Consider the following 15,077-nt stretch of genomic DNA (forward strand, 5'->3'; position numbering starts at 1 on the left):
TCTGCCCACTTCACAGAAGATGATTCTCGGGCCCAATTGAAATTTGCATGTGGCAAGGTCAGTAAAGTAATAAAAGTTTGAAAGATTGATGCTTTTATGCCGCATTATTTTATATATATCCCGATAAATGCAACAGTAAGTGTTGGAACTGGAAGACATGTCAGACGTGAACAACCTAATGACTATGTGAGGAGAGAATCCACGTGCAAATTTCAATTGGGGCATGGACGTCGCTTAGGCAGAGTTTTTTGGGGCAGAGATGTGTTCATACCCTCCAAACCACTTTAAATGTAATACGAATAGGAAATGTGTGTATGCTCGAGCGAAACAAAACATCGTGTACTACTTACGGTAGCGCCACACTGTCACTTATGTTTGCACAGTGTGAAAGTACCAAGGGCGTAGGAACCGGGGGTCTGGGGGGGGGCGCCAGCCTACCCAGTGAAAAATATGGAGGGGCGGAAGTATCATTCCGCCCCCCCCCCCGCTTCGCAAGTCAGAAAACCCCTTTTTCATTTCCAAATGAGAAAAAAATCTCATTTGGAGCACCAAATTGCATCTAAGGCCAGGTGAAAATGCAAAATTATATACAAAATGGAGTGAATGAGTTGAAGTGTGCTATATTGCACCAAATTGCATCTGAGGCCACCTGGAAATTCCAAAAAATTCCAAAGGGGAAGGGGACACCCCCTCCCCTTAGACCCCTCCCCCAGGCCGGCCATAAGTCTTCAGCCCCCCCCACTCAAAAGTACCTTCCTACGCCGCTGGAAAAGTACCGTTTGCGGAACTACGTGAAGTTGGGCTAGAATACGATTCCTCCTGAAGCCCAAACCACGAGGCATGCATGTGAATAAACGCAATAGGCATTGCATGTAGTGAGAAAATTGTTCGAGCTCGACTAACAACTCGATTGAGTTCAAATGCGGTTGTATTTCAAGCTCAATGAAACCTTTCTGTTGGATTTAATGACGCACGGAACAAGGAATGTTTATGTTTTACAGTAGGCCTAGTGCATACAAGCGAATCTACTTTGTTTAGAACTTGGATTTTCTTTCGGATGTTATACTAATCTACGTTTGAGACTCTCATCACTATTGTTATTGTGCCAGTTTGACTGGTAAGTGAGCACATTCATACATCACTCTGTATAAAACCCGCCAAAAACGTGATCTTGAGATTTAGCCTACGTTATTTTGGGTCAGCTTGCGAGTTACCTCTTCAGATATTGGGAAATCGTTGCGAAATCGCCGCAAATTTGGTAAAAAAAAACTTGTAAACACGTGGTGAAGAAATCAAGAAACACTATGATATTCATTATCTATTTATGTCTTGAACATAACGCCGAAAATAACAGTTATGCTGACACGAAATGCACGCACAGCTCCGTACTGAACAGTTCACAACAGAAAAGATCATCACAGTGACGTCATTCACTGACCTGAGGGCTGTTCAAGGTCGTTGCAGTGTTTGCAAATTCCTAAATTACGGAGGCGAAAAAACGATGTTTTAATTCCCTTTTTTATAACTTTCCGGTGTGCTATTTGGAAAATTAAAAAAATATGTTGCTTGGTAACATATAAACTACATTATATATGAAAATGAGAGATTTTTTTTCTGTCACTATCGTTCTACTTTAAATCCACCCTGTAAATGTAGCTCAGAAAGTTGATTTAATTTGATCAAAGTCAAGCAATTCCTCTCACCCTTGTTGCAGGCAAGTACGAAAGAACAGCCGCTGCTCCTTCCTCACGGTCAGAGATGACATCCTGATTACCTTCTTCTTTCATCTATAGAATAATGAACAGAGCATGAAACAGTAAATATATTATAAATAATATCATCTTAACATGAAATATTAAATGACAACATAAACAAAAGGGCAGTCCACAGAGTTGCATATCTCATCGCCAGCAAACATGGATTTGAAATGAACAAATTGATTATTAGCCATGAATCTGGGAAAACAGATAAACTAAAACTTAAGATATTACTGAGTGATATGAACTTACAAGATGCCATATCCACAGTCCAAAGCCTGCTTCTGGTTCATCGTAAATATCTTCAGGATCAGCTCCTGCTGAGAGAAGGTCACCAGTGAAGTATAAACAATAGTGAAAGATATTACATAACCAAACGAGGGAACAAACAACGTATTTTTTATTCTGTACATCTGCCTTTCATTATTAAACATTTCTAAGTTACTTCTTAGCAAGCTTTTTTTATTCCAGGGTTTGATAACTCAGCAAAAATAAATATAAAAAAAATGAAACATCTAATACAAATCTTAAAATATCTAAACTATGAATGTTAGACATATTAGAGCTACAATATGGTATTGCTCTGTGATTCTCTGTGGTGAGGGTAGATAAATTAATAAGTGTTATGAGTAGCCTGTGGTTTACTTACTTGGTACATTACTTGGTTGAATGTTGCCGTCTTTACGATGGTTTGAAGAATTAGGAGACACAAACCCATCATTTTCTGCTAGTGAGAGACAAAATGAGTAAGCACAAAGATAATTGGTACCTAGTGTTTTGTGAGTCACATAACTACTTAAAATATTAGCTAAAATATAGAATGAAAGAATGTTATTTATATTTCACTATATATTTCACTTAATGAATATGCAAAGCTAGCTTTGTGCTTCTACCCAGACGAAAATAATTCCTGGCTTATAAGCAAGAGTCAAGGAAACCCTGAATTTCCCTGGATATCCAAGCTTTATTCCTGCCTCAGGTAGCCAGGATTTTGAAAGTCCAGCCTTTTCCTGGCATTACCCAGCCTCACAAGTCCACACTAGGCAGGAAAAGTGAGGGCAATGCTGTCCTGGTTAGGCAGGAAAAGCCAGGATTTTGAAAGTCCAGCCTTTTCCTGGCATTACCCAGCCTCACAAGTCCACACTAGGCAGGAAAAGCGAGGGCAATGATGCTGTCCTGGCTAGGCAGGAAAAGCCAGGATTTTGAAAGTCCAGCCTTTTCCTGGCATTACCCAGCCTCACAAGTCCACACTAGGCAGGAAAAGCGAGGGCAATGATGCTGTCCTGGCTAGGCAGGAAAAGCCAGGATTTTGAAAGTCCAGCCTTTTCCTGGCTTCACCCAGCCTCACAAGTCCACACTAGGCAGGAAAAGCGAGGGCAATGATGCTGTCCTGGCTAGGCAGGAAAAGCCAGAATTTTGAAAGTCCAGCCTTTTCCTGGCTTCACCCAGCCTCTCAAGTCCACACTAGGCAGGAAAAGAGAGTGGAATGCGGTCCTGGCTAGGCAGGAAAAGCCAGAATTTTGAAAGTTTGAAAGTTTGAAAGAAATCTTTTACCTCATATCTGGGTTTTCTATATTACTGTCAGTCACATATGGCAATATCAGTGTCACATTAGCACAGTCTGTTACATAACTGATGAACAACATCCATTGTTAACCTATTCAGTAGCTATACCCAAGAGCAGCAACCATGTAAGGTGGTTACTGCAAGACTGTGATTTACATTTTCAAGTAACATTAGATGTGTGTGTCATGCAAAAAATAATGAAGAAATGCCTCCGAATTTGTTTCTGAAATGTTTTAGGCATAATTAACTTTTGTAAACAATTCCATTCAATACACAGTGACAAAATTTCATACGAATTGCAAGAGATCTGGGAGCAGAAGGGAGAAAACCATGTTGATGACAATTAAGCACTACAATATTCTAATATGTAGTATAGGCATTAAGATGATAAACAGTAATGAACAAGCTCTGCATTTGCTTTAAGTAACTTCTAGTCATGTTAATATAGCAACAGCAGATATCAAATCTATACTCACCAGAGTCTGAAACTGTTGTCGTGTAACATCCATTTTTACCACCATCTGTAACTTGGAGCTTCTCTGGATTTTCTGCAAATGAGATATAACAGTTCAGGAAAACTTGAAAGTATGTCATCATGGTTGACAGAAATCAAGAACCTAAAAAGAATTTTTTCATCTTTATAGCATCACATCAAAATGTAATTTTGATGTTCTGTTCCATAATAGATAGCATTACCATGTGTTTAGGTTATCACAGAGGAATAGATATGGTTAAACACTAAAGCCATTCCATAACTATGAGCATACCACAAACATCACAAAGACATTGCTTGTACTGTGATAAGTAAGGGAGCAGACCAACAACCATATTGACTTACCTGTTCGTATCTCTGGTTGAAGGTAACCATCTTTATCAACGCTGATATCTTCACTCACTTTTTCTCTAATGTTGTCTAAAAAGAAATGTAAAAAAGAAACAAGTTCAACATATTAGAATGTCAGCAGAGGTGTAAAGACTACTGTAGTGTCAATTCTCTTGCATCAACAAATTATGCTTTCGGAGAAAATGAAATCAGGGTATGTCATCATGGTTGGCAGATACCAAATTTAAAGGTTTCAAATGTAATTCGCCATTTTGCAGCAATTCCATGCTCTGTTCCATTACATAGAAAAATAAAGAGAAAATACATACATTTTCAATTGTAGACTGAATGCTATTCAAAGTGCAAATTAAATAGAGGTTCTTCATTTTGGTTTAGTGATCAAGGATAAAGCACTAAAGTAAATGAGGCTCACCTGTTTGTACATCTGGATGTAAGTAACCATCATTATCGACCCCAGTATCATTTACACTTAATTGTGTTTGATCATCTGAAGATAAGATAATGTAAGAAGTGAAATCACCATGACAAAATAGCAAAAAGAAATACTTTAGTATGGACAGTCTTGAATGACAACAAGAAATATCTTTTTAAGGACCTGTGTTTGGATTTTGCCACTTGTCACATTTCCATACAATTGTTAAGTTAATTGTCACTCATTCCTCTCTTAAAATAGTTTTCCATCCTTGTTGCTGGTGTGTTCTTAAGAGGACACCATTGTCAACAACCCAAAGATGATCTGAGGTGTAGTGAATGTGATGATGGTTGTTAGTGATTTGATAAAGAGGATAAATATCTGTATAGAAAGTGAAAACAAGGAGTATCTTGACATTGTCAGTTCTCATGGGCTTATCTTCCAGGACAGAGGATCTTGGGAGGGAGAGAACCAGCGACGTAGCCAGGAATTTGAAAGGGGGGGAGCACTTTTAGCGATTGATATGGATTTTCAAAGTTGTAGGTACGACTATCTGAGCGGAGCGCCACCATCGGTTGGCGCGGAGCGTACAAGAAAATTTTTGGTTTTACAAACCCCCCCCAGATGGCCAGAAACAGCCCTTCCCGAGTGTTCATTCTGGTTCCCTGGCCTCTTGCTAACTTGAGACACCTCATTCAATATCACTTTTAACCCAAAAAACAAACGAGTTAAAATAGTACGTAATTTAATACTACATAATGTATATATTTAAAATTAGCAAGGTACATGTACAGAGTAGTCTTCCTTTTCAACTTCTGATATTTGTATATACAAAGATAGGCCAGAAATGTCTTTGATACAACTACAGCCAGTACTTGTCTTTGATACAACTGTAGCTGGTATGTTTGTATGTATGTATATGTATGTATTTTAGATCCTCCTGTAAGCAGGAACTCGCGAAGAAGCCTCATAGGCTTATCAAAGCCGCAAGCTGACCGAAGTCAGTCTCTTGCATTCATATTTAGCATCCATAATTATGAATTGTTAATTGTCAACAACTCTGTAACTGGACGACATACATTAAGCTGGGAGTGACTCGAACCGGGGACCTTATGATTGAAAGGCACCGGCGTTAACCACTGAGCTAACACTCCAAGGTAGTAAATGTTTAAGTTAGCCTAATAAGAGAAGGCGAGCGCTATCCGACGATTGCCATCTGATGCAAATTTCTCAACTGTTTTCTCAACTGAAATATTATTTGCGTAAACGGGTTCTTAACTAGATGTTACTACTGACAAGATCGGATCCTAGTCTTTTTCGGCGGGTAGAGTGTTGATTGAAACGACACGCGATAGAAATGACAGCCTAGATGACAGAAGAATAGGTCACCAATAATTTGGCCATATTCTTGCTACGTTCATTTCTATAGTTTTTCCTGTCTAGAATCTTAAACTTGTCCAGCAAGCTTATGGATTTGAATTTTGGGTGTATTTTTAAAAAGGTAACTTGCCCAAAATGTGTAGGCCCGGGCCTGCAGTGCTACATACTGGCTACGCCCCTAATCATATGATATCTTATTATCAGCAGATTTTGTTTCCTGTTTGAATTCTTTTACATGTTCTTATACGTAATATATCAGAAAGACAAACATAGTGCCCTTTTACAATTTTTCCAGTAGGATGATTCTTGTTTATTGTCCAATGTCTGGACTTTAATACATTTGACGAACTTAACTGATGGACAATATAAACCTTCATATTTTGTAATATAGCCAGATATGCAGTGGTCTAAAAAAATATCGTTATCGCAGTGTATTAGCAGTGTAATAATTATTTATAGGAAGTGCGTATCACGATTGCTAGCTTAGCTTCATAACATGCTCTTCGTGCAACAACTTAGGACAAATCAAAGAAAGGATGAGAACGAACGTTGTCGACGTTGTTGTGCATACTGTTCGTGACATAAGGCAATATATATGTTATTACGCTGTGGCCAACTGTAGGCTTGTAATAGGCTATAGGCTAAATTTAGCTAATTGCATCTGCCAAACTAAGTAAGTAGTTCAATCAGTAGGCGGGAATGTTACTACAATTATAATCGAGTTAATGGAGCTGACGAGTATTCAAGATCAAAAGAGCACTGACAAAATACCATGCTAAAAAACGAGTTTTTAAACATTTTTTTCGAAACTGAAAGGGGGGAGCGGTCGCTCCCCCTGCTCCCCCCCTGGCTACGTCCCTGGAGAGAACACTTTGAATGGCTATGTGTGATGAAGGATAATAAGTATCTCTATTATTACATGAAATATTAGGAAATATGATCATTTTCATCCAAAATATACCTGTTTTTATACCAAGCTTTTGGCCTTCCTGGTGGTAGCTCATAATACAATTATAAATCTAGAAGCTGAACATCAATTGTTACTTCAATTTTTTACCATCTGTAGCTTGTGGATTACTTACTTAATAAAGTTCTAGAGTAAGTTTGACCAACTTGAACCTTTTGATTGTTTGGAGAATCAGGAGAATCATATCCATCATTTTCTGCTACTGTGAGAAAAAGAGAGAAAACAGAGGAAGTGTGAACAGAATTAGCATTTAGTTATTGAAGTGTCACATTGCTAGGTAAACTATTAAAATATGACAACAAGGCACATTTCAATAAGACAGATTTATGAGCAAGGTCTTGCTGTGTTCTTACTTTTGTGGAATTGACATCAAGTCATATGAACTTTGCAGCTGGTGAAACCAATATGTACTCACCAGAGTCTGAAACTGTTGTTGTGTAACATCCATTTGTTGCACCATCTGTATCTTGGAGCTTCTCTAAGGATTCTGCAAAACAGAAAGAATAGTGTTAAGTTTGAAAATCTAGCTGTTCCCAAGCTTAGTTTTGTTCAGCGACTGTGTCTACCATAAGACCTGCTATTTTCATTGTGAAGTAACGTTAGATCAGAGATGTGTGTTTCAAATTAAGACAAAAATGTCTCTGGAAACATTTGAAGTTCACGGTATGCCATCATCACTGATTAAATTGAAATTGTTTGTAACTGCTATGATGTATACTCATGAACTCTTTCAATATTAAATTGAATGCAATATGAGGCAGGCCCGGAGCTAGAATTTGCATTTGGATAAGGGGACACCAATGTTGGCTGATGTCCATCCTTGGAAGGGGTTTTAAAGGGAAAGTGTAACCTCCTCTCTGAGAAAGGTTAATTTCATAAAGGGTACTGATATTTAAGTTGGTGCTGACAGTTCCATCATTTTGACTTCATTTTTGTGGTACAAGTGCTCAGTTTTCTTCATGTGTTAATAAGTAAACTATTTGGAAGAAATAGGTTCTTCATCCCATTTTCCTTGTTGGTGGTCTCAAGTCACCACTGTTATAAAAATGTCATCTATCACCACCATCACAACCACCACCATCATCATCACCACCATCACCACAACCAACATCACAACCACCACCATCACAACCACGAACCACCACCATCACCACAATCACAACCACCAGCATCATCACAACCACCAGCATCATCACAACCACCACCACCACCATCACAACCACCACCACAACCAACATCACAACCACCACCACCATCACAACCACCATCATCATCATAACCACCATCATCATCATCACCATGATCAACTGAGAATGCAAAAGTATTTCTGTTTCTGGGAGGCAGAAAGTTGTAAAATGCAGCTGTTTGTCAAGTATCATTAAACAAGACTACATTTGGGGAACAGAATGAACTATTTAATTAATCAAATACAAATTTTGAGTTTTAAGTTGAAGAGATAAATAACATGCTAGTTTGTCATAACATAAAGACTTCAGTGGATATATTTTCAACAACTTTATAAACTGCCCCATCACCTCTCAACATTTGTACTGGAAGTCTTATATGAAATATGATCACTTCAGTTCCACCTAAAACTGATAGATTTCATATATCTTTTGTTTTTTCATTATGTCCAATATTAATAAAATTTAACACCTACCTGATGTAACATCTTCTGGGTCAGAATTGAGATTTCTACTTTTAATGTTCTGCTTCTTGATGAGCTTTACACAGTTACCAGTCTGTACCTTTGTAGTTAAAATCAGATTAAAATATTCAACATTTGTTGTGACCATAAAACTGGACAACCTCCTTTCCACTGTCTAACATATCATTCAAACCAACCAGGGTAAGTCATTAAAATTAACATGTTTTCATTCTATATAAGGCTAATAATTTTGCATTCATTAGGTTTGTGGAGTGCTACAGATGGATGCTTGATGCACATTTCACTGTCACCATTCCAATACATCTAAATTACCAAATGAAGCAAATAACAATGGTTATGACACCAATCCTAAAAATAGAAAATAAGTGACAAAACTACAAAAATGGCTGCGTTGTACACAAACTTCCCAGGAATGTTTCCAAAAGACCGCAGACATCAGTAAATTATCATTTCTTAATCTTACGATATACTTGGTAAACACAGCAACCACTCTCACTTTACAGTTGAAATATTTTACTTCTAAACTCAAATCTTTATACTTTATGGTGGGGCATTCACAGTGATTTGTGTTTCATTGCTGCAGTAAACTGAAAATCCTTTCAAGGTTTAGAGCCATAAGTGCTCCTAGAGGACACCCTTAATAAGGCTGTGACCAACTCTAATAGCCAAGATCAACATATTACTTACCTTGTAATCAGAGAGTACATTAAGTTTTCTCCATCCATCCTGGAGTCGTAAAAAGCCATCATCTCTAAGGATACGAGTATCCTCCTTTCGTGGGCACAAAACTGTCAAAAGAAGTTGATGCATGCAAAAAGAAACAGATCAATAAAAACAGATTCACAAAAATCTTGCTTCTTATTGAAAATTCCAGAATTATCATTGAAACGACCTCAGCGCATTACAAGTCATGAACATTTTCTAAGGCTACCGAAATGGTGAAATGGTTATTCTAGACTCTAACAAATGAAACCAATTAACATGCAGTACTTAATGACAAATACAATAGACATAATGAAAGAGAAGAAACAACCAGGTAAGTTAGGTGATAAGCATAGATGCAACTTACCCAGATCAAATTGCTCTGGGACAGGCCGTGTAGAATATGGTTCCTCGCGGTAGAAATGGTCAATGATTTTACTTTTGGCTTGTGTAATTGTATCTACACTCAGGAATCCTAACTCAACAAGCTCATCCTCCTTATCAGTGAAGAGAACTTGAAGTCTCTGAAAATAAATATTGATATTAACAGGTTTTTGTACAGACAAATGGTTTTCCGATATAAGTTTAAATATTCTCACTTTACCCCTCCAGGAGGAATGTGCCTTATCAGTAATTTTGATACAATAGGTTGACAATATAGGCTCACAATTAATAGAGTATGTGTTGCCACCATAAGAGCTCTATGTGTCTGGGATTTTTGCATATTATCATTTGAAGCGATCAATTGTGTTTTTAAAAGAAAAAACAACACTTTTGCAACTTTGGACTCAACAAAAGTAGAGTTCAGTAAATGATTGTTGTGAAAATATTTGACAGATAATTTTCCTAATGGAAACAAGGTACGACAAATCATTCAAGTCAACCACAGACAACAGTAATATTTGATTCCAATTGTAGATTGGTTTCTAAGGCTGTCCAATCGGCTCTATCAAGAAATGAAGTTCAATGACATAATGATTAATTACCAGCTGTGAATTAAACATAACTTGAGTTTTTATCACATCAACTGGATCAAAAACAAATAATGTTTACATTAATGTAGTCACATCCCTCTCATACCTTTTGAATTAGTCTGGCTTAACAGAGGCAGAACATAATTCTGCAATAATAATGATATTTAAATAAACCTCTTTACAAATAAACTTCCAAATAAAAATTATCATTACATATATAACATACCAATTCAGTGAAGGTAATTTGTTTGTCTAAAAGATACTGCTGATTAATGGTGAACTGAGATTTTCCAGTAACAGCATCAATCGGTCCCAACTCTACGGTACTCTTGACAGCTCCATATAACTGCTGTAGGGATTTACTAACACTGTTCTATATTGATATTTGTGAAAGGAAAGAAAGTAATAAAACAATATGAGAACCAGATATTCATTAAATCATTTCTCCAAAATATATTCAGCTATAATACTGTAAAGCAGTAAATGCAAGCTTAAAAGTGTCCAGTAACAACAGGTGCTCTACTGAAAGGTGTTGTTATTTGGATTTACTTAGACTGTCCTATACTGATATTTGTGAAGGGTAAATAGTAAATAATTTGAGAAGTTATTCACAAATCCAGCTTTAAATGTTGATAATAACAAGTGTAGTATTGTATGCAGCAATACAAATTTAATGGTGAATGCCAACAAGTGTGTCCACTAACAACAAAAAACAATTTGCTGACAAGTTTACATATGACAATTACAAAAAAAAAAAAATCTTTACCTGTTTTCCTTTTATGTAAGTACATACATCTATTATCGAAGTAATTTTATTCTGATTTAACATTAATCACATATTCTAATGAACTGTTTTCACACATTCTGCTTAATGGTATAGTGTGACATTTTTTTCTAATGTACATAAGGTAACATTAACTTAAATAAAAATTAAATATAATTCATTGGGCAAAAGTCATAGTTGAAAAGGGATGACATCAGAATGGAAAGCTTTCTTACAATGTGATGAAAATTTGTAAATATCATGCAAGGTATATGAATAATTATGATATAATCAGGAACATTTAAACACAACATGGCCTTGTGAATGTCTTATTGATTAATTTATATTTTATACTTCTTGGAACATTCTGGATAAACTTGACAATGAACATACCACATATTCATAGGAACTAAAGGCAATCCAAATTGATAAGAGTGGTTCAAGACAAGTGTTTCCACTGTGAAGTAACAGAAAATATATATATGGATAAAACATTCTTAAAATATTGAAGTTCTTAAATGTCAGTATTCTCATTCAAAAGTATAATTGTTTAAAGTGATCAGTTTTAGACCTATTTTAACAACTGCAGAAAGCCCTTGTCAGTTGTCTGCAAATAATCTAAATATCAAGTTTTAAAAAGTATTAACAGAGAACATCATTATTCCCAACCAAACCAACCTTCAATTTTTCATAAAGTAATTATCTATACTTCAAATGAAGTCACATGACTCTGAAGTAGTGAATAGAAAATGTCTCCATAGCAATGTAAAAACAATGTAAACAATTACAATTTAAGCTTAAAATACAGATTTGCTCAATGGGATGCTACATGCCTTTTTTTCTTGAAACAAATAAATAATAAATGAACAAAGTGAATTTGTTTTGTATTCTGAAATAGATATTGATGTCATTATTATAATTAGCAATGCTCAGAATTTACATGTTAATGCTGTCTTAATGAAATCCTAATGAGATCATTTGAAGGGAAGATACTCTGTTGTAACAGGTAGTAGACTTATAGTACACAAAACTATATGCATACAAGCAATACTGATTTTATCTTTAGTTTTAATACCACCTCTACTTGCTATTGTGCTTGTCAAAGCATAGATACAAAAACAAAAACATTCTAGTATTCTACTACCTTCTGAATATATTTTCAGGGCTGTTCAGTTCATCAGTTTTTGATCCTTGGATCTGTTTTTCAATCAGAGTGAGAAGTAACCTGCAAAAAACGACATAAACAATTTTGCTTTTGCTTTTGTGAAAGGACATGTACTTTCTACTTCTTTTATTATTTGATAATTCTGTCCTACTTACTGTGTGAGGAGAGCATGTTTCCCATCCATCATGAGTATTAAGCTGATGTGTGATACTATGTTAGCCCTGAAATAGACAAAACAGAGGATTGTCAGTAGAATGTTCAACAGCTTAAGGATGTTATGGGAGAAAGAAGGGAGGGATTAGGGGGATTATTAACTAGCTAAATATTGATAAAACAGTAAGCATTTGTGTTAAACAAGAATATCAACTTTAGATTAAAGATTACCGTTCTTTTTTATCAATTTGGCTTTCATCTAAAGCATGGAATAGGACTTCTAGATACTCCTTCTTCTTCAAGTGATCTGAAAATGTTGACATGGCTCTACTCATAGAAGGATCAGCCATTGCAGCCTGTGTAAGATAACATAAATATGTTGAAGAATAGAAAGTGTTTGCTTATCTTCAGAATTTAACATGCTAGATGACTAGATATAAACATTCAATTAAGATATGATGACTGGAATTTAATCTTTCTATATATGGTTTCATATCATCAGATCAAGTCAGATACAACATGATTTGAAATCAAAGGCTGTTGACAACTAGCATACATCCTACTTGATGGTAAACCTGGGTGTATGAATATTACCAGATATACCTTCACATTAAGATCTGGTAATATCAAGTCAGATGTAAAATGATCTGAACTCAAAGGAGGCACTTGAATAGAGGTATTATCAAGCAATAGATATATACATACAAAAGATATACATATACCTTATCAACCAGATATAAAATATATGTCAAAATATGCATGGAATTTTTATGTGAAAATATTACATTCATACACAGAAAAGGGATATATAATGGACATTGATACATACTTTATCATTAAAGTGATGTTAACTTTACATGTTTTACCTTAGATAGCATCTTGCCAGATATAGTCTGATGGCCATCGTAAATAAATACTTCTATATATTTACTTGGAGAACAGATTGGCATCATCGGAAGTGATGCTACAGTGCCTTCAAAACCAAGAGCAGATGTCTTTAGATTTGTAAACACTGAGGAAACAAAAGGTTGGAAAAACATATTGAACTTTTATCTCCACAAAGAAGACAACTCCATCTCAATATTGTTATTTCTTCAAACACTTTAAAATCCAAGTTTATTGTAAACAAATGGGAGCAGGGGGAGGGGGTGGCCATCCCCCACCTCCAATAGCCAAACAGGGAAAATGCTTCAACCGGAGGTCTTTTGCATTCAGCCAGGAAGACATGGACCACTACTATGGATGTACCCTCTCCATCCAACCCCACATTTTTGCAACCTCACACAAATTATTTATTAACAAAACCTTGCATTTAGGGCTACTTATATGGACGTAACCTGTACCCTAAATATGCCTCAGAATCCACACCCTTTGATATCAAACCTCCATCCCTACATAAGATGACCCCAAGGCAGCAACCCCTTCATTATAAAGTCCTTCATTTGCATATGGCCCTCCTATAATGGTTAAACCCCCTAATATCAGTCAGGGGATATTTTGAATTTATTATTTATTAGTTCAACCTTCCACTTACATCTATTCCTAATTTATGACCTCATTATCAAAATATTCAGTCTGCAACTCAAAATAGTAATAAATGAAACAATAAAAACAACACTATCAACATACATTGTGACATCAAAACCACAAAATAGATTTGTATCCTATTGTACCAAGGTATTGATTTGTGAGAGACTGACTTCGGTCAGCTTGCGGCTTTGATAAGCCAATTAGGCTTCTTCGCGAGTTCCTGCTTGCAGGAGGATCTAATATACATACATACATACATACATTGATTTAATGTTACATTAACAGAAGAGATAATGATTAGAAATTATGGAGGAATGAACTTCATCCACAGACTAGTTCGGATAAAGATGTTATAAAGCAACATTCTAGTTAATTACAGAAACTCAAATGCACTCCTTATTTTAATGGAAAATATAACATAAAGCAATTGAAGCTTCACTTGATGGCAATGAAATTCAATGAATTGGTCAAATTTGTGTTTTTTAATGCAATTCTTGTAACATTTTTATGAAGCCCAGGTTGGGTCTACTAGACAAGCAAACAGCTATAGAGCTGCATCTCTTGACTTTCAAAGGAATGTTTAGATAAATTCTCATAACATATTACTAATTCTCTTAATACATGACTAAAAGACCACCCTTGGATGACATTCAATACTATTTGTCCTTGACTAACTTGTAACACATCATAAACATGCTATACTTAAATTGTGTGTTGCATCTGAGGAACTGACCAATGTAAAGAAGTGCAGCCATTATTATTGATGAGGCTCAAATGATGAAGACACATTTAAAGAACCACAAAAGTGGTATAGAAATTCAACCTGGGCTGATAGCAGTGTTTATTCTACAACATATGAAAGATCAGTTTGTTCCTAAAGTCACCTTTTGATCTTGAGGATATCAAAAGTTACGTACATGTTCTCATCTCATCGTTGTAATTGTTCTGGATTTGAGCTATCTGCATCTCGAGTTGAGTAACAATCCTGTCCTTCTCTAATTTCTGTTTGCAGCCGAAGATGAATAGGATGCAAGCTATGATAACAATGATCACGGCAATTGGAATAACAACGTAGATAATATTAAAAGAAGGTCCTGGGTACTGTAAATATCCAATTCCAATGTTCAAGTTAGCATGTTGAACCTAGAAGAGAAAATAACTCCATTCAAGAATTATGTTGATAGAATAAATCAGA

The 15,077-nt window shown here is 35.9% G+C and overlaps 1 protein-coding gene across 5 annotated transcripts in view; it reads right to left on the reverse strand.

Moving 5' to 3' along the window:
- Positions 1-15,077, reverse strand: part of LOC139961177 (plexin-B-like) — a 45,808-nt gene that overhangs the window by 6,346 nt on the left and 24,385 nt on the right. The window contains exons 20-37 of one of the 5 annotated variants that reach the window (XM_071960162.1): positions 14,800-15,025; positions 13,219-13,364; positions 12,584-12,708; positions 12,355-12,420; positions 12,179-12,259; positions 11,428-11,491; positions 10,498-10,644; positions 9,665-9,821; positions 9,283-9,383; positions 8,587-8,674; positions 7,342-7,413; positions 7,042-7,128; positions 4,580-4,654; positions 4,162-4,236; positions 3,800-3,871; positions 2,407-2,484; positions 2,010-2,077; positions 1,704-1,787 (exon numbers count right to left, since the gene is read on the reverse strand). In XM_071960162.1, coding sequence (XP_071816263.1) covers positions 1,704-1,787; positions 2,010-2,077; positions 2,407-2,484; positions 3,800-3,871; positions 4,162-4,236; positions 4,580-4,654; positions 7,042-7,128; positions 7,342-7,413; positions 8,587-8,674; positions 9,283-9,383; positions 9,665-9,821; positions 10,498-10,644; positions 11,428-11,491; positions 12,179-12,259; positions 12,355-12,420; positions 12,584-12,708; positions 13,219-13,364; positions 14,800-15,025 — 1,812 coding nt within the window. The remainder of the gene's footprint in view (positions 1-1,703; positions 1,788-2,009; positions 2,078-2,406; positions 2,485-3,799; positions 3,872-4,161; positions 4,237-4,579; positions 4,655-7,041; positions 7,129-7,341; positions 7,414-8,586; positions 8,675-9,282; positions 9,384-9,664; positions 9,822-10,497; positions 10,645-11,427; positions 11,492-12,178; positions 12,260-12,354; positions 12,421-12,583; positions 12,709-13,218; positions 13,365-14,799; positions 15,026-15,077) is intronic. The other 4 variants (XM_071960164.1, XM_071960165.1, XM_071960163.1 and 1 more) reach the window with 4 other exon arrangements.

Source organism: Apostichopus japonicus, chromosome 20, assembly GCF_037975245.1.
Source record: "Apostichopus japonicus isolate 1M-3 chromosome 20, ASM3797524v1, whole genome shotgun sequence".
Taxonomy (NCBI): domain Eukaryota; kingdom Metazoa; phylum Echinodermata; class Holothuroidea; order Aspidochirotida; family Stichopodidae; genus Apostichopus; species Apostichopus japonicus.